The sequence below is a fragment of the Balaenoptera ricei genome, chromosome 3 (genome assembly GCF_028023285.1).
Source record: "Balaenoptera ricei isolate mBalRic1 chromosome 3, mBalRic1.hap2, whole genome shotgun sequence".
Lineage (NCBI taxonomy): Eukaryota > Metazoa > Chordata > Mammalia > Artiodactyla > Balaenopteridae > Balaenoptera > Balaenoptera ricei.
Window position 1 is genome coordinate 51,796,135 of NC_082641.1, and position 18,951 is coordinate 51,815,085.

General features: G+C 37.2%; 1 protein-coding gene across 2 annotated transcripts; it reads left to right on the forward strand.

Moving 5' to 3' along the window:
- The first annotated feature begins 475 nt into the window (after positions 1–475).
- SHISAL2B (shisa like 2B) lies at positions 476–18,951 on the forward strand. 2 transcript variants are annotated; one of them, XM_059916466.1, is made up of 3 exons: positions 476–769; positions 4,915–5,072; positions 18,792–18,951. In XM_059916466.1, exons 1-3 carry the CDS (start codon positions 579–581, stop codon positions 18,914–18,916), a joined length of 474 nt encoding a protein of 157 aa, XP_059772449.1. In that variant the 5' UTR covers positions 476–578; the 3' UTR covers positions 18,917–18,951. The 2 variants fall into 2 exon arrangements, with proteins under 2 accessions (XP_059772449.1, XP_059772450.1); XM_059916467.1 differs by lacking the exon at positions 18,792–18,951 and adding an exon at positions 17,540–17,661.

The window sequence follows — 18,951 nt, forward strand, 5'->3', positions numbered from 1 at the left end:
ACGTCTTTCACATACTTCTCAAAGAAGAAGGGGTACTTCTCAACAGCCCCTCACTGGTAGTTCAGTGCCTTTTGTTCTGCCCTCTACCCTGCTTCCCCGGCCCTGCTCGTTTGCCTGAAACCCATCTGCCCTGTCCCTGGGCAAAGGGAATTTCAACTTTGGCTGCATCTGTTCTGATGGCAAACACGTCCCACACCACACCTCCCGTTCTCCTTCAGGTGGAATCTCTTTCTGGCATGGAGTGGGGACGCCTCCGTGAATTGAGGAAAAGTGGAGAGAAGTCAGGAGAACGTGGAGAAAGCAGACGAAGGGAGAGGGAGAAAAAGGTACAGGGCCGGAGATCGGCAGATAATAGGACCACTCAGTAGCGGGAGGGAGAAGCGCGTGCAAAGCGACCAGACACCATGGGGACGAGGGGAGGAGAGCGAGTAGAAGAGGCGCGCCCAGGCGGACCGCCCAGGCAGTCAGCCCGGGATCGCAAGAGGCGAGCCCGGCCGGAGGGGCCCGCGGGCGGGGCGGCACGTGTGTAGCCAGGGCAGATCGGGGGCTTAGCGTGCCCCTGCCCGCAGCCGCCAGAGATGAGCGAGGCCAGCCGGGTGTGCTCCGGCTACTACAGCCTCAACCACAGCTTCGTGGAGCCCTTCCAGTGTCCCCGGCGCGGCGAGGGGGCCACCCTCATCTACTGCTGCGGCTTCGCCGACCTCAAGTACTGCTGCAGTGAGCCGGGCAGCTACTTCCCCTACAAGCACAGCTACATGTGGAGCCTCAGGTGGGTAGGCAGGGGGCTGGCGGCCAGGGGGCTGGGGAGGCGACGAGTCGTGCCACGACGAGAGGAGGGAGGTCGCCCGCGTCCTCGCGACCTGCTCGGATCCCTCCGGGGGGACAAGAGCCTCCGAGGGCTGAAGAGGGCCCTGCAGAGAACCCACTCGGTGCCACGCCCATCCGGCGAGGGTCGGGCAGTGGCGCCTGAAGTGTGAATCCGCCGGGGACCCCGGGCGAGGCGCGCGCGGGAGGCGAGCGGGCTCTGCGCCCGGGGCGCAAGCAGGGCCGCCCGGCGGGAGCGGACTACTCTTCACTCTCTCTCGCCGGCGCCAGTCCGAGGCCCGCGGCTCTGCGGGAAGAGAAAGACAAGCACATAACTTAAGGAGGAGATTTTAATTCTCTTTTTGATTAGTTTGGGCATTTGGTGCATTTGAATGGAAAAGGAGCTCCTTTGAGACTCAACGCGTTAACCAAAGATCAGAGTATTTTAAGTCTCTTTGTGAGTGAGAAGGAATTGGCTGTATCCTTTAAAGTATCAAGAAAGGGTGTGTGTGTGTGTGTATGCTTCGACGCGCACAGGCAACAGGGCTTTGTAATTTGCCCTTTCAGTTGATCTCACACTGACCCCCAAACAGAACTGGAGACCCACAGAGAGGAAGAGTTTCAGTTGCTGTGAGTACACACTCCGTTGAACCTTTGCAGGACACCCCCTTTCTCAACACCTGAGCTCTTTGGCCATTGCTGGAAAGTGAAGAGACTTTCAAAGGTGGTGTCTTCCTTGCCTCTTTTTCCTATGATGGTAATTTAACGTATTCCAATTAGTATTTACACAGATATTTTCATTACGAAATGCTTTCCCCCCCCCCCCCCCACTCCAAAGGATTGCAGACTTAGAACCTGATTCTTTCATTTTGCCTGGAGAATGAATGGGGTGCCAGGGTTACAGGAAAGAACTGCCACCCCACCTCAAACTGTTACTTACAAATTAGCTTATGACTGGGAGAGAGAGAGAGGCCAACTCTGCTAAATAAGAAGAGTGTTATTTCTCCCAATCTCCTACCATGGTCCAGACTTTAGCACACATGCCAAGTCTACAGCAAATGACTTTAAATGTTATTTCTTAGAGCAGTAAAGTCATTTTTTTTTGCACACTGCAAGCTTCAAAAAAATCTCAAAAGGAGTGCCTACTTACCAACAAGTTCAACTAACAAAGTTGTGTCATGCCAGAACAGGAAATGATGACAATTTATCCTTATTACTTGGGGAAGCAATTTGTATTGCGCTGGCATATTATCTGGCCTTTTGGAAAATAACATAGTAACCTAGCTCTGAGTCTTTGGAGGTGTTAATAATGGTGGCAGCACCTCCATGAGAGACTGGCAACTCTTAAGTCAAACTCAATTGGAAAAGTGCCTGGGATTCTCAGGTCCCTGAATAGTTCCAAAGTGACAAGCAGCAGAGGATAGAAAACCTTCCTAAGGTTTATGAGGGCACAAAGGAATGAACAGCTTCCTGGGGTCTTCATTTAGCACTGACAATGCAGCTCAGTTCCTGGGAAATATAAAAATCATTTCAACTGATGGCATCAGTGGGCAATGTTAAACCTGGGGTTCTATATGTATATGTATAGCTGATTCACTTTGTTATAAAGCAGAAACTAGCACACCATTGTAAAGCAATCATACTCCAATAAAGATGTTAAAAAAAAAACCCCAAAAAAACCCACCTGGGGTTATTCCTTAGTTATTGAGCTCTGAGAACACAACGGGAAGGTAAAAATTTAGAACTTCATTTCCGTCATATTCTTTGCTCTCTCCCCTAATTTAAAATAGACCAACTGTGAAAAATATCCCAGAAGTCACTAGCATTTGTTCTGAGATTCTGCAGCCACTGCAGAAAGGCACAGGTATGGCACCTCCAGGTGAATGAAGTTGCTAAGTAGGAGAATTCATTAATGTGACAGCAGCTACAGACCCTTTCTCAGGGACTGCAAAGCAAACTGCCCTATGGTGCTGTGAGGAAAGCATAATTCTCCCTTTTCTGTGTCTGGCCCACTCCCATCTCTTCTCCTCTTATAAATCCCTAACCTCTAAGGGTTTCCTTCGGAAACCTTCTTCAGGACCTAGGAAAATAATGTGTGTTGCACAGGGCTACGCTTGAGTTCAATAAGTTATTTGTTGAAATGAATATTTTAGGAGATTCCCAGAGCTCCATCTTTATCTAGAGTTTTGCATGCATAAAGCAACATTTCTATAAAGTGGAACTATGACATTGAAACAGTTTGTCAGGATTATGAAGAACATCCTTTTGTAATAGAAAGAAGTGACATGCTTCGTTTTTGCTTTTCCTTCCAATCATGTGGCCTGGTTTTTAAACTGTGTACATGTAAAGTCTGGAATACATACATTGAATTTAATTAAGTTGACAATTTTACTTTTAATTGACTAAATTATTTTTTCACTTTGAAGATGTTTTTAGTAACCGGGTTCTCATTTCAGGAATCTTTCCAGATGTCTGGCCTCCTAGCTGCTTTGTGAAGCAGATAATATTAATTAAGTGGATTATGTTCCCATGTGTCTGTGCAGAGTCCTAACCCTCCCTGACACATATGATCTACAAAAGTCAGCTTTGGTGCAAACAAGCATGAAAGAGGAGTTGCCAGAGCCTGGGAGTCTACCCCTTGGAAAAGAGGGCATCAAGTGAGGGCAAACTCCAATTTAAATATGCAACTATATACTGACTCTAGCCAGAAAATTACCCAGTCTTCACTTCTGTGCAGGGCTAGGGGAACTGGGCTGATAGTAATTAACAAGCACAAGAATCTTTTGAAGTCTGCCCCCATGTCTGGCTCAGGAGGCAATCTCTAAATTGCAAGGGGGCTTTATCTCCTTAAATTAAGGATAAGTAGGATGAGCTTAGCCCCTCACTTTTAATTTTGTTCTTCCTCCCAAAGCAGTGACACACCTAGCACCCCTGGTCAAATTCTCCCTTCCGTCACTTTCAGCATGTCACATTTGTTCGCGCCCTAATCTCTGGGAAATAGCAGAAGCTGAAAGGCAAGCCAGGAAAATAATGAAGAAAAAGATCACTACTTTTCAGTGATCATTTCAATGATTGTTACTTTTCAAGGATGATTACTTTTCAATGACTACTAATGGATCAATCACCAGTCAATTATCATTTACTTCCATTTATGAAACATTAATTACAAGCTAAATACTCTATTAAACACTTTTAATGTGTGCATATGACTATGGGAAAGTCAATAGAAGTATCTGCTCTTGAGCAGCTTAAAATCTAATTATATGTATTTACATACCCATACATACATATTGCTCATGAAAGTAAAGTACTTATGTTTGCATATTAGTCTTGCAAGATAATTTTCTTTTTTCCAAACTTCTTTTCCCATTTAAAAATAAGTTCACAGGTTTGTGAAAATTGTATTATTTCTCAAGTGATTAGACTTATAGATAACTGTACCAGAAGGAATTGTTACAAATTTAGGGCAAATAATATCATATTTACACTGCATTTTTAGAGAAAAGTACAAGGGTTTCTTCCTAAATGCTAGAAGCCATTGGTGTTATGCTCTTTTAGAAAGGAAAAATTCAGATTGAACATGAACTTTATATAAATTTCATAAACATTGCTTTCCTTTAATTAAACTTTCTTCTCCTCTCTTGTAATAGTTGTGGTTTTGTATATTAATACATGAAAACTCCCATACATGTCTCCAAAATAAAAGTTCTACACTTCTGGTAAACATTTGTTTCACTGTTTTTGCAGAGGTGGATATCTTTCTATTCATCTTTTATTGGTGAATCTAATCTTTCCTCCTAAAATATATTAATAATAGAGGTTTATCTGATAGAAATGTTTTTGAACCATCCCTAGAGAATCATGTGACCTTTTACTGTAATATGAATTCACATGGTATTCTATACTAATATTAACATATAAATGTATAGAGAAATATCATAAGAATTTGATGGTAGAAAAAGGTGAGCCGTAGATTTCAATCATATACTGTTTATAATAAAACATAATTTGGTATGAATGACTGAAGCAAGTATTAACAATATTTAAAATTTTATTTTATGTGCAAACCAGTTTGTGTGACAGTCACAGTGTTTTTTCTGTTTTCCTCAGCATTGGAGCTCTGATTGGGCTGGGAATTGCTGCCCTTGTTTTACTTGCCTTTGTCATCAGCGTCTGTGTTCTTTGCTACTTATTTCTGTATACAAAGCCTCAAAGATTAGACACTGGCCTTAAACTTCAACACCTAGAGGCTACTTCCACTCAAGAAGGTAATCTGTATCCATTATTTGTAACCAATTACCTGTACTCTGTTCAAAATAATAACCTGTGCCTGGGTGACCGATCATTCTGTTAGCAATGAATGCTTTTTAAAAATTCAGTTTATTATATGTCTTTATAAAAATTCATGTTAAATTAGGTCTTAATGATGAAATACCTTAGGGGGATTGTGCCCAAGGAAAAATAGTGGCAGGATGTAAATATTCTCATGAAAAAATAATACATTGATCCAGTAAATCCACTTTAATTTATTTATGTATCTCTCAGTTATAAAGGTTGTATCCTCTTGGAATTTTTAAATTTTGTTTTTGATGGAGCCAAAGAAGTCAAATAGATAGAGGAACAAAATATCCAATAATTAATTGTCAGTGTTGCATTGCTCTAGATTGGTTAGTCAGTAGTCAGTTAGGCATTACCTGTGTGCCTATGGTGTGCAGAATTCAGAGGAGGTGTATTAAGTAATTCAGAGGCATATAAAAGAAGCTAAAAAATAAATAGAAGTCAGTCTTTGTTCTTGAATAGATCACAAACTAGTTATGCTATACAGGTATGTGTATGTGTGTGTTTGTGTGTGTAGTGCAACTATAAAGTAAAAATGTTTATGTAAGGTTTTCAGAACTGAGTCTCTTTGTTATCTTAATTATAATGTGCTACATATGCTAATCATTATCATTATGAAACAGAAAGAATTGTTAAAATTTTTTGTGAATATAAATTTCTATTAGTGTATTTTAAAAGTAGTGATCATGAATTTTATTTAGATATATGTATTTTGAACATATTGTTAATAAAAATTTAGAATATATATATTACAGATATATATGTTTAGAATAAGACACAGGTGCTCACTAACTTCTATTTTAAAAGGAAGTGAAAAACTTTCTTCCAAAAAATTTAGAAAATTTCCTTCCCATATGTTCCATTTTGGCTGAATCCAGAAACATGTTTATGGAGTACATGCTCTGCGATCTTCTCAAATACACCAGCACCGCATGATTACTTTAGCTCTATTTTTCTTCTCTGTAGAGATCTCAGAGGGTGCCCTGTATCACAAAGCAAGAAGTCAAGATCCCTTTGGAGTTCTTTTTCTGAAGGACTGTTTGGAGATTACATGGCCGAATTGACCAGTTGTTAGCTGAATTTAGTCCTGTGGCTTAGACTCTGTTTCTCCACAGGCAAAATGAAGCAGTGGACTAGTGATTATCAACTAATCAAAAAGTAAAATCAATTTTTGTCTCAATTGCTTAGATAATTTAAAGTATCATTTCTTAAATTTTATTGTGTGTAAGAATCACTTAGGGAGTTTGTTAAAACCACGAACTCCAGACTCTGCATTTTAAAACAAGTAGCTCCTCTTCCTACCCTGCCCTTGCTCCCCGGCTGTCCACTCTCCACAGAGAAGCCAGAGTGAGCCTGGTAAAACCTAAGTCAGGTCAGGGTCACTACTCTGGTCAAAACCCTAATCACTTCCCATCTTTCAATAGATATGGAGTCCTAAATGTGAACTATGGGGGCTTTTGTGGTCTGCCCTTTACACCTTTATTTCTAGCATCTTATGCCCAGCCACCTTGGCCTCTTTGCTGTTCCTTGAAATTCCTGCCTCAGGGCCTTTGCACATGCTGTGCCCATTGTCTGGAATGCTTTTCCCTCACTTTCACTTTCTTTAAATCTTTACTAAAAGTCACCTTCCCAGGGAGTTCTTCCCTGGTCACTCAATCTGCATCTTTAACTTCAACATTTCATGCCCTCTTCCTGCTGAATTTTTCTCCTAAGCACTTACCACTAATCTACTATATATTTTACTTACCTGTTGTCCAATTTTTCTCTACTCCAACTAGAAAGTAAGTTCCAGGAAAGTAGGAATTTTTGTCTTGTATGCTCACTACTGTTTCTCTAGTGCTTAGAACACAACAAATGTTTGTTGAATGAATTGAATGAAGTAGCACTGCACCTCTGTCGTAGGTGATCAAAGGAGCATGTTTATTGTCACCATTACAGTCATCAAACATTCACTGAGTGCCTCTTCTATACAATGCAGTGTGCTAAATAAAAATTGATTATTTTTCCTGATATTTTTCCTGATCTATCTCAGGGACTGCTCCAGAATTTTATTTCAAGCTGGATCTGAGAGCCCAGCAACAGAATTAGTTGGCTTGTTGACTCAAGTCTTTGTAGTCTTATGGTTCTTTAGCTAAGGAGATCCATTAGTGCACTTCCTATGTAGTTAGTTGAGGCTACTTTCTTACAGTGAAATATCCCCACTCTGGCCCTCTGAAAAACACTATGTTTATCAAGTCAGCAAATTAATTCAATACACCTTTCCTGAGTGCTTACTCTTGGTAAGGCATAATTTTATATGATCATTGCCTTCTGCTGCTTTCAAATTAGATAATTTTGGGCCCTTTGGTTGACATTCACCAAATAAGACATAGTGGACAGCAGAAAACAAAATAGGTAATCCAAATGTCACCAGGAATAGGAAGAGAAAATGGTTCATATTTGAAAGCGACCCTTCAAAGTGATAATTAAAAACCATTGCTGTGCCTATTGTTAAATATGCATGCTTCATTCCAGTGATTCTCCCACCTAGGGATAAATGTCAGTGTTCTAGCTAGTGAGAAAACAAGGCTTTATTCCACTTAAGGAATGCCTTAAAGGTTAGGAACATAATGTTTGTGTAATAATTAAGCAAGTAAAATTACATTGGAGGAAAATTGGTTTCACCAGTTACCACTCCTTTCTTTGAAAACTATCTGTTCTTAAGAGTCAGCCTCCCATTATTTTAGATTAATTTTTAGAATTGAGACTTTTTTCATTATAGGCAATTTGAATGGCCTAAAGGGAAATGTGTTTTTGTGCACATACTAAAACTGACTTAAGGCACTGGACTTTTTTGTTTCTATAAATGACAGTAGCATTAAAGAAGAAACAACAGGCCCAAAACGGAGCCCTTTGTGCTAAGCCCCACATCAGCAAACCAAAACCTTACCTAACTGCAGTTTCAGCCTCTCCCAGGAGTGAAATTTTAAACCTATCCGTCTGGAATTTCCTGATCAACACTAGTAAGCTAATCTTCAGGATAGACACCTGCCCCTCCCCTAAAGGAAAGTGACCTGCCTGAAAAAAATCCTTTCTTTTGTTTATGACTTCCTTGTCCTATCCCCTTCTGCCTATAAGACCCTTCATTTCCTACATCTTCTCAGAGCCCCTTTCTACTTGTTAGGTGGGATGCTGTCCAATTCACAAGTCGTTGGATAAAGCCAACTAGGTCTTCAAATTCACTCAGCTGAATTTTGTTTTTTTAACAATAGTCTAAATCTAAAATAGTCTAATCTTAGACTATTTTGCCAAGATTTTTCTTTCATGTATCTTTATTCTATTGGGGTTCATTATTTTTAATGTATACAATTTAAGTCTTTATACATTTTGAATTGATCCTGAAAATAGCAGGTCTCTGGTAGTGCCTGTAGAGTTTAATTGGGCTACCTCCAGGGCTCACTTTGTACAGAGGTTCTATTGCTAAGCAATTGATTGGTCTTTACATTGTGTTCCATAATCATTTTCTTTCTTTTTAACTTTTGTGTTTTGAGTTATGCCTGTATCAAATGCCAATGTTTAAAAGAATACCGTGGTTTGTAAATTGTACTGTATTGGACAAACAGTTCTGAGCAGAAGATGGCTGTGTGAAGGGCATCTTTCTGAGTAGACACTCCTGGGGTGAGGGCTTATTTCATAAGATGTGGAAGAACTAATGGTTAATGGGGGAGCAATTAAAGGGATGAATGTCTTAGATCCCTGCTTCCCAAACTTTTCCACTGGAGAATCCTTAAAGGTAGATAAGAAAGGAATGTGTACCTCCAGAATTCCCAGGGTTAGAATGGAAAGCCCTGGCTTGTGAGCTTTAAATTATTTGAAGTTGCCCATTATATTTTTTAAATTATGGGAATTTTTAATTTGATTACTAGTATAATGACTTGTTTTACTCTAATAATAACATTATATCCTTCCCATTTCTGAGTAAAATTGATGCTCCAAGAAGATAAAATATACTCATCCCGTGGTTATGAGTATCCATTGACACCCTAGGGTTGTGGAGAGGGGTGGAGAATCCAGAGGGTTCTTAGAAGCAGAGTTTTTGATGAAAATGAGAAGGGCAGAGAGTACAGCTGCTTGACACAAATAAAATAATATTGTTGTTTAGGAATAATAGACAACTCCAATTATCTATTATTTGGTAGTCTCATTTGCAAAGGCAGGCAATATAAATGGAAAAGGGGAAGCAAATCAGCAGTAAGGCACAGGTTGTCTAGGAGAAAAGCATAAATTATATATAGAATACTGAGAAAGCAAGCAAATTTGATGATTGTGTATACAATTGTTTGTTCTGCCTGTGAGCAAAATGGGACTTGGACCGTTCAGAATAGTCTACTATATTTCTTCTTAGAAGACACCCTTATACCCCCAGAAAGAAAACCTTTCTCTTAATTCACTCTCATTTTAGGAAAAGTAGAAAATACAGAAAAACAAATAAATAACTTCATCCATGATCCCACCACACAGAGATAACAGATATTAACACCATGGTGAATATCCTTCATGGATTTTTTTTCTATGTATCTATAGATACATGTATATATAACAAAATGGGGAAAAAAATGAATCCTATAACAGCTTTTCTTTTATCACTGAACAACATTGACATCATCGTTTGCCAATAAATAAACACCACTTTTAATGATTACATTTTATTACCTTGATGGAGTGCTATGAATTTTTATTCTTTTATTTTGACATAGTTCACACTTCCAGAAAAGTTGCAAGAAAAGTATTGAAAAGGTTGTATACCTTTTCCCAGATTTACTAATTGTTAATATTTTACCTCATTTTTTTCAAAATTGACTTTCTTTTGATGAATATTTTCTGAACCATTTGAAAATAATTTGCAGATATCATGCTTTTTAACCATAAATATTTCAGTATGTGTTTCTTAAGAACAAGGATTTTTTTCCCTACATAATTACAGTACATTTATCAGTCAGGAAATGTAACAGTGATATAGTAATATTATCTAATCTGCAGTTCATATTAAAATTTTCCAATATCCTTAAATAGCTATTTTTTTCTTATCTACGATCTAGTCCAGAGTTACATCTTGTAATTAGTTATCATATTTCTTTAGTCTTTTGTTTTTGTTTTTTGAAACTTATTTTTATTTTAAATCATCCTTTTACCTTTCTTTTTTTCAATTGAAGTATAGTTGATTTACAATGTTGTGTTAGTTTCTGGGTGTACAGCAAAGTGAGTCAGATATATATATAACTGAATATATAGTCACTATTTTTCCTTTTGCCATTACTAAGTAACTTGTTGGGAGGTATGAAAAAATCCTGTTCCTCCTCCAACTTTCACGCACCCATTGATGGTTCTTGACTGAATGTTTTCATTCAAAATTTCAAGATAATTTTAGAATTATTATTATGATAGCTATGAAATGGTGATTTTCTAACCTCATCATTCCTTCTGTGTTTATTAGTTGCTATTCTACTACAAGGAAGAGCTTTCCCTTTCCCCCTATTTACCTATTAATTAATTTATTAGTATCAGTATGGACTTGGATTCTTTATTCTAAAATAGTCTATTACTATCATCATTTATTCTGATTCTTAAATTATCTCAGATTTGGCCTGTGGGAGCCCCTTTAAATTGGGTCCTATATCCTTTTGAAATATGTCCATCATTTTTTGAGCATTTTTTTTGCTCTCTGTCACAAAATGTTCTCGAGCAGCCTGTGCTTTTCCTGTTCCAGCCCTGAAATCTGCCATTTGTCCAAGAAGTCGCCAAGAAGTTGCCCTTTTAGTTGGAATGGTGTTTAGAAACCAGTCTGGGTATATCATATTTTATTAAATTATTGACTTTGAACTAGCTTCCATTTTTTCTGTTACACACAAGCATTGAACACTGAAGTATTTTCCTAGCATAAATCCCTAGGAATGGAATTGCTGACCAAAGATTTGGTACATATAAAAGGCTTTGGATACAAATTGGTAACTGTCCTCCAGAAAAGTACTATTTCATGAGTATTTTTATTTCAAAAGATATATATCTTACTAATTTCACTGAGGGAAACAATATAGTGTTTTATTTTTAATTTATCTAATTAGGAGCAAGGGTGGACATTTTCATATTTATTTGTCATTGTCTTTGTGGTATATTGTTGCTCATATCTTATACACATTTTTCTATGGGGGTGTTCATTTTTCATTGCTTTATAGGAACTTTCCATACAGTAACTAAATTCTTTTTCACATATATTGCAAGTATTTTTCATAGTTGTTTCCTTTTTAATTTTATATGTGACAATTTTTCAACTGTAGAAGTTTCTCTTTTTGTGATTTCTTCCTTTAATTTCATACTTAGGAAGTTCTTACCTCACTCTAAGATATAAAGATATTCACCTATATTTTCTTCTAATACAATACATACATGCACTTGTTTTTTACATTTAAATCTTTAATAATCCTGGAATTAAAATTTTTGTGTAAAGTGTGAGGTAGGGGTCTGCCTTTATTTTTATTTTACAAATAATGAGCCAATTGTCTAAATATTTATTGGGAAATCTATCCTTTTTTTCTTGACAATTTAAAATGTCACCTTTGTCATAAACTAAATTCTTATACATACTGGGCTCTGTTTTTAGACTTTCTATTTTGTTAAATTTATCAGTCTGTTTATTCTTAAGTCAATAATATACTTTAAAAATTATTGTAGCTATATAATTTATTTTAGTATCTAATTAGGGAAGACTTTCTCTTCCTTCCCATTATGCTTCTTTTTCAAAGTTTCTTAGCTACTCTTGTTTCAGTATTCCAAATAAACTTCTGAATCACATTGTCAAATTTTAAAAAATCAAGTGGCATTTTGATGGGTTTTGTACTAAATCTATAGATAACTTTGGGAGCTATTTTTCTTAGTAGCCTTAACATTGCTTCAACCAAATTCTACTCAAAACATTTATTAATTACGCTGCCACATTATTTTTAAATGCCATTCTTTGTTTCAGAGAGGCTTTAAAAACTCACTGAGATCTTAGTAGAAGATGGGGTAATTTGAACTCAGTGGCAGAAAAGGTCACTTGTGTCTCCTAAAGGGGCTTTTCTACTGAAAATAATGAGTCTGGAATTTCCTACAACTCTTTTTGTTTCTAGAATGTAGAAAACCAAATTGCTCGGCAGAGCTCCTGCTACTTTTAGCATTTGTGAGTCTTCCTCAGGGAGCAGGGTTAGGCAATGCTGGCTGATGCTGGAACCAAAAAGCAAAATAGAAGCCAGTCTCTCATTGTGAAAATTCATTTAAAGGATTTAAAAATATCAGCTAAATTCCTCTGTGAGCTATGTTAGTCATCTATAGTTGAATTTAACAATGCAGAAAAGAAAAAAAAAATGTCCAATTGTGGAAAAAATAGTGTAGGAAAAACATTTCTGGAGAGAACTGCCTTCATTCCTTGATGGATGGGCAAAGCAAAAGGGCAAGTCTAAGATTCTAACTTTCAAAATGAATTTTTAACTGTATTTACATGAGATACCTGTGTATCCTCAAGGGGAAGGCAGGGCATTGAAGAAGGGAGAAGTCAATAGGTCAGGAGGTCAGTAGGCAAGTTTTGCTCACTTCACCATTTACCGCAGATCCAGTTCTTTGCATCGCATTAAATTTAAAGGGAAAATGTCCCCTAGTAAACAAAGAACACTTTTAGGGTGCAAATTTAAGATTGCTTGTTTCCAGTAGAAAGAAATGCAGGATGAGTGGGATGTGTAGATTTCTACTAAATACTAAAGTGAGCCAGCTGATTAGTCATTGAAGCTGCTGTAGGGCAGCAGGTTGGTAATGCAGAAGCTAGAAGGACACAGGCAGATAATGGCAGAAAAGCTTAATTACCGCTCTGCCACACAGCCAGGAGATGAGACCTGCAGAGGGCCCAATATTCTTTTGATATTTTGAAATGGCAGGTAAGAGCAGAGTTCATAGAAGATTTATAGGATAAATGGATCCCTGAGGAATGCTTCTGAAAATGAATGTAAAATTTAACTATTATAGAAAAAATATATTGGCCTAGTTTGTGATGAGGATAGGTGGATTTTGTTTGATGAATTTGATTTAAATGGCGAATTTGATTTGCTTGATGAATTGCATTTAAATTTTGGCAAAGGCCAAAGCTTTCATTTAAATGCCAGGCTGAGAGGTATAGGATTAAAGGAAGGTTGAGATTTACATATGATGACCAGACTGAAGAAAAGAATAAAAATGGGACACTAGCAGCAGAAAGAGCAACTAATGTCAACCCAGGAAAGCACAGTGATGTTGGATCTTTCCAGTCTGCACTCAGGTAAAGAAAAGGAGAAATTAAATTAAAAAAACCCTTTATATGTAACAAATCCCTTAAGAGCTCAATGGTATAACAGATTTCTTGTTTAAAATTTAATCCATGTTGTAACCTCGTGACAGAAGAGGCAGCTGGTTTTTATCTCTACTCTGTTGGTTAAGAAATTAGTTTCTATTTCTTAAAGGAAAACTAGGAAAAGGTGAGGTTGCTGAGACTTTTCCTCTTCTCTCTTTTAAAATCATTCCAAAGGGATGCAGTTAGCTGGACTCTGATATCACTACAGCACAGCCCACTTGCAGCAGTTGTTTTTTCCATAATATGCCCAATTATTCTAACTTACCAGAGGGATATACATTGAAAGCACGTTTGGACTTTTATAAGCTGCAGGAAGAGAGGGAACACCAGGGTGTTGACTTGCTAATCAAAGCTCCTGCTTCAAATGGTGTCAGTATGGTGTTCATATCAAATCTTTTCTTGTTCCTGTAGCAAATCTGTTTGGTTAGGGGAACTGCATTGCCTTAAGAAGCCAATCTAAGAAATGATCTTTGTACCTGCACTGGTTAGAAGGATCCAGTAGTCAAGGAAATAATGAATCAGGGCTGGGGAATGGGGGGTTTTACAAGTCCTAGATGAAGGAAAATCTATTGATAGAATACTGGAATGTATTTTGCAAGCCTTTAAATCTCAGAGGGCAGTAGACAGGTTAAACTCTTTCAGTTGTTTCCAGGAAAATGCATAATGGAAACCAGAGCTGTCAGAATGGAGATGGCTTAAGAGAGAACCCCAGACTAAGGGGTTCTTGGAGAGAACCCCAAACTAAGTGAGGAAATAAATTCCTGAGTTTAACTCCCATAAAAAGAAAAAAAACCCTGTATGTGACAAGGTAGAAAAACCACCTTGAAAGTCTCACTAGAATATTATGAATTTAAGTATGTAAAAAGCTTAGGAAACATGAAGACTTGAATTAATCAAACGTTACAGTCTTCAGACTTCCAGGACTTCGAATAAAAGGTTAAAATTTTAGATGTTTAAAAAAATGCTAGAGAGGCAAGATAGGGGAAGAGGATTAAGAGGCACAAACTATTATGTATAAAATAAATAAGCTACAAGGATATATTGTACAGCATAGGGAATATAGCTAATATTTATAATTTTAAATGGAGTATAATCTATAAAAATATTGAATCACTATGTTGTATGCCTAAAACTAATATGATATAAATCAACCATACTTCAATAAAAAAAAGAAAAAAATGCTTATATAAGATACAAATTCTGCCCAGATAATATGAAACTAATTTACATCTTAAATCCTTGGTCTTTTACCTTTACCTGCTGTGATACCGGAGAGTACAAACGATACTGAACCAATAAAAATAAGCCTACAAACATTTTGTTTTTCAAATATTACAAATGTTATATAAGGAAAATAGTTTCAAGGGTCTCTCTCTCTCTCTCTCTCTCTCTCTCTATATATATATATATATATACCCCATTACTTAAGTATTTAGTAGTTAAATTTGAATCCATATATCTTTTAAAGTCTACTTTGCAAATAACAGTGAAGAATTTATCAGGTCATCAAATTTTCATGCTAGCTTTCCCTACTACATTTATCTTAAACAATTTTGCTTGCTGACTGGGCAAAGAGCTACTTGCCAGGCTAGAAAATGTTGTGCCTACAACAAATTAACTTTTTGTTGTTTTTGTTTAAAAATCAAATTATAGTCAAAACATTATGATTGGATGTTTAGAAGTAGAACATTAGCACCAAAAGAGTTCAGAAGTAATGAAATAAAGCCATATATTGTACTGCTCTAGGCCCTACATTTTAAAATTATGATACTTTTAATATTAGCCCAGAGAATAATGCCATGCATGTTTCAGGCCTATGGGCAAGATCTGGGAGCTGTAGTGAGACATCATCCTTCAAAACTTATCAATAATATTGCTCCTTTGAGTGTTGATCTATGAAAACAACCCATAATGAGGGATGTCCTCATTGACTCTAGAAAGCAGTCTATACAATTACTTATAAATGGGCAAAGCCAGGCAGTATGAACACACTTCAAGGTGAGGCTTAGACTTATCTAAAGAAAAAAAGTGAAAAAGTCATATAAGAAGAGAGACTAGATGGCAAAAAAGTAGAGGAAAGCTACTTCTAATAGTGAACCTCTTGGCTAGTGAGTCCCCCTTCCCCTTAGGTAGGTTTGGAGCAGATTTTCCAAAACCTAAAGGACAAATAAGAGTTTTTCAAGCAACGATTAGAGAGTTAGGGATATCAGGCAGCTGGAAGTATGCAAAGGCTTGGGGCAGAGAGAGAGCAAGAGAGCAGGGCAAGTCTGGGGAGCCTGTCAGTCAGTATTTCTGTATGTCTGAAATGCCAAGTACCAGGAAGGGAATGGGGCGAGCTGAGCTGGGAGAGGGAGGTAGGGCTGATCCTCAGCCTAACCAAGAAATTAAGATTTGATCCTAAAGAATTTTAAGCAGAGAGAAGCTGATAGTAAATGCTCTGAGGAAACATTATCAAAGTATTAACTATTATTGTATTGCTGATAGTTTTGCATCTTTTCTCACTTAACATTGTATTCTAAGCATATTCAATGTGACTAAAAATTTCCTGGAAATCACTTTTTCGGATTAAATGGCTGCATCATACTTATGCATGATAATTTAGCAATTTCCCTATTATAAATTTAGGGTACTTACATTTTTTTGGTATTGAAAAGAATCAGTGAATATCTTTATATATAAGTTTTAGAGCTCATCTCTTATGGTTTCCTTGGGAACTTCATGCTAAAATCACAAGGTAGGAACACTCCAGACTTAAAAATAAATGTACCAATTTACACTCCCATCATGCCATCCCATTGGCCCTGCTTTCTAGGGCCAAGCAGGACATCCCCCACTATGGGTTGATTTCATAGACCAACACATTACCCAAAGGGGTAATATTATTGATAAGTTTTGAAGGATGATGTCTCACTACAGCTCCTAGATCTTGCCCATAGGCCTGAAACATGCATGGCATTATTCTCTGGGCTAATATTAAAAGTATCTTGTTTAAAATGTGGAGCCTTGAGTGGTACGATATATGGCTTTATTTCTTTTTTTCTGAATTTTTGTGATGGTAAAATAAATTACTTAAATTACTCTTGGCCAAGAAAGATTTTATCTGTTCCTAATTGAGACATGAAAAATGGTATATTACCTTTTGAATTTACATTTCTTTCTGACTAGTAAGATTGGAGAGTCAGTAGATCTTTTGCCCATCTCTTTACTGATTAAGAGGTGTTAATGTCTTACATATTGATATGTAAGTTCCGGTTATATGTTAGACATGAATCATGTGTTCTAAACATTTCTTCCCAGTTGGCTTTCAATCTTGTCTTTTGCAATCTACAACTTTAAAGTTTTTACTATGTCACACTTTCAATCTTATCATTTCACTCAACAAATTTACTGAACATTAGCTATGTACAATGCAATTTTTCTGCATCATCAATGAAAAATATAGTAAAAGATTTCTGGCATGTGGTGCTTACATTTTAGTGAGAGGAGATAGATAATAAACATAATAAAAAGGTAAATTATATTAGTAAATAAATGCTATGGGAAAAACTGGAGAGCAAAGGGATTGGGGATGGGGTGGGGGGAATTTAGTTTGCAATTTTAAATACAGTGTTTAGGTCCCATTGAAACGGTGACTTCTGAGCAAGGATTGGAAATTAGGGAGTTACCCTGCAGATAATCTGAGGAAAGAGCATGCCAGACAGAGTGAACAGCCAGTGCAAAGGCCCTATGGCTGGAACATGCCTGAAATGTTTGATCAAAGAGGTTGGAGTGAATGAGAGGATGAAGTAGAAAAAGATGAAGTCAGGGAGATTAATGGTGTGCGTGTGTGTGTGTGTGTGTGTGTGGACATGTAGGCCATTATAAAGACTTGGGTGAAATGGAGGGTTCTTTGCAGAGGACATGCTTTGACTTATGTTTCAAAGGATCACTATGAGTGTTGTGCTGAAAATAGAACAGTGGTAGCAGTGAAGGTGGTCTGATTTTGGATGTGTTTTAAAAATGTAGTCAACAGGATATCAGATAAATTGGTGGTGGGGTTGAGCGAAGAGGAACCAAGGCTGACGGAGGTTTTCGTCCTGAGCAACTGAACACATGGAAGTTGCCGGCAATTGAGAAGAGGAAGACTGTAAGTGGATTGGGCTCTTTTTTTTTTTTTTTTTTTCCTGGGAATGATCCAAATATCAGTTTTGGACTAACTTGGAGATGTCTACTAGATATCCAAGTGGAGATGGCAACTAGGAAGTTGAGTCTGGAGTTCAGGAGAGGTGTGGGTTAGAGATACATATCTGGGAGTCATCAGCAGAGATGGTATTAAAAACTGTGGGACTAATGAGAGTAATTAGGCAGTGACACAGTGATAGGAACCAATGGCTGAGCCCTCAGGCCCTCCTCAGCCTAAGATGCTTGGGAGGGGAAAAGGGACCAACAAGAAAGATGGAAAACGAGCAATGGTGACACAGGAGCGAGTCAAGGAAGCATGGCATCTGGGAAGCCAAGAAAGAAAATGCTGCTGATAGGTCAAATAAGATGTGGCTTGTGAGCTGGACTGTGGGTTTAGCAACAGGGGGTTATTAGTAACATCTGTGATTTCTTGCACTGCTTTTACATAATTATAAAATTATTTAAATATATTTAAATTTGTATATATTGGTGAAATATATGACATTTTCACACTTAATTTTTCTAACATCATTCATTGATTAATAATCCATTTCTTTGCTATGAGCTTGTTAGTCTAACTTCTGATGAACAAATATCCACATTCCTCTACCCTTGTGCATTTTGGACTCATTTATATAGAACGAGTGAATGGGATTATGGAATAAACATGCTCTTTTTAAATGTTACATCTCAATTGATTATAATGGCAAAGTCTTAAGATTGTTGTAAATTATTATGATCGATTTTAGTTTTGTTCCCTTTATGCATAAGGACAGTCACACTTTTATTAAGCAACCCAGAAATTGTTACCTTCTGATCAAATGTGTAGTTTCCTCCGTGGAAGTGTGGAGAAAGAAAGGTAAGCATGGAAACGAAATCCTTACTTCTGTTACTGAGTATTTCCCTTATTTGACTTTCAGGAGAAAATGCTCAAAAACAACTTTGAAATGATTCAATTCTCACTCATCCATAATGTCTTTAGGACATCATATTTCCAACATTCCTAAAAAGTTTATTTTTTTAAGGACAAATTTTAAAGTAAGATTTGATGTCATAATTTCAAATAATTATTTCATTTTGTTTTGTGTATTTGCAGGCAACTCAAATAGAAAAACCAAAGCCCCCAGTTCAAATTCAACAAATGAAACATTCTATGAAGCTGATGATATAATTCAAGAAAAAACAATGGATATGACAGAAATCAACACTGCTTACTGTTAAATATCCTGTGTTGTAAAGGCTCACTGGAGAGATGG

Bases quoted from the DNA above. Each gene is read 5' to 3' on its own strand.
- SHISAL2B (XM_059916466.1), top strand. From the start codon at position 579: ATGAGCGAGGCCAGCCGGGTGTGCTCCGGCTACTACAGCCTCAACCAC. The intron at 770-4,914 runs GTGGGTAGGCAG...TGTTTTCCTCAG, and splicing joins AGCTACATGTGGAGCCTCAG to CATTGGAGCTCTGATTGGGC. The intron at 5,073-18,791 runs GTAATCTGTATC...GTGTATTTGCAG, and splicing joins GGCTACTTCCACTCAAGAAG to GCAACTCAAATAGAAAAACC.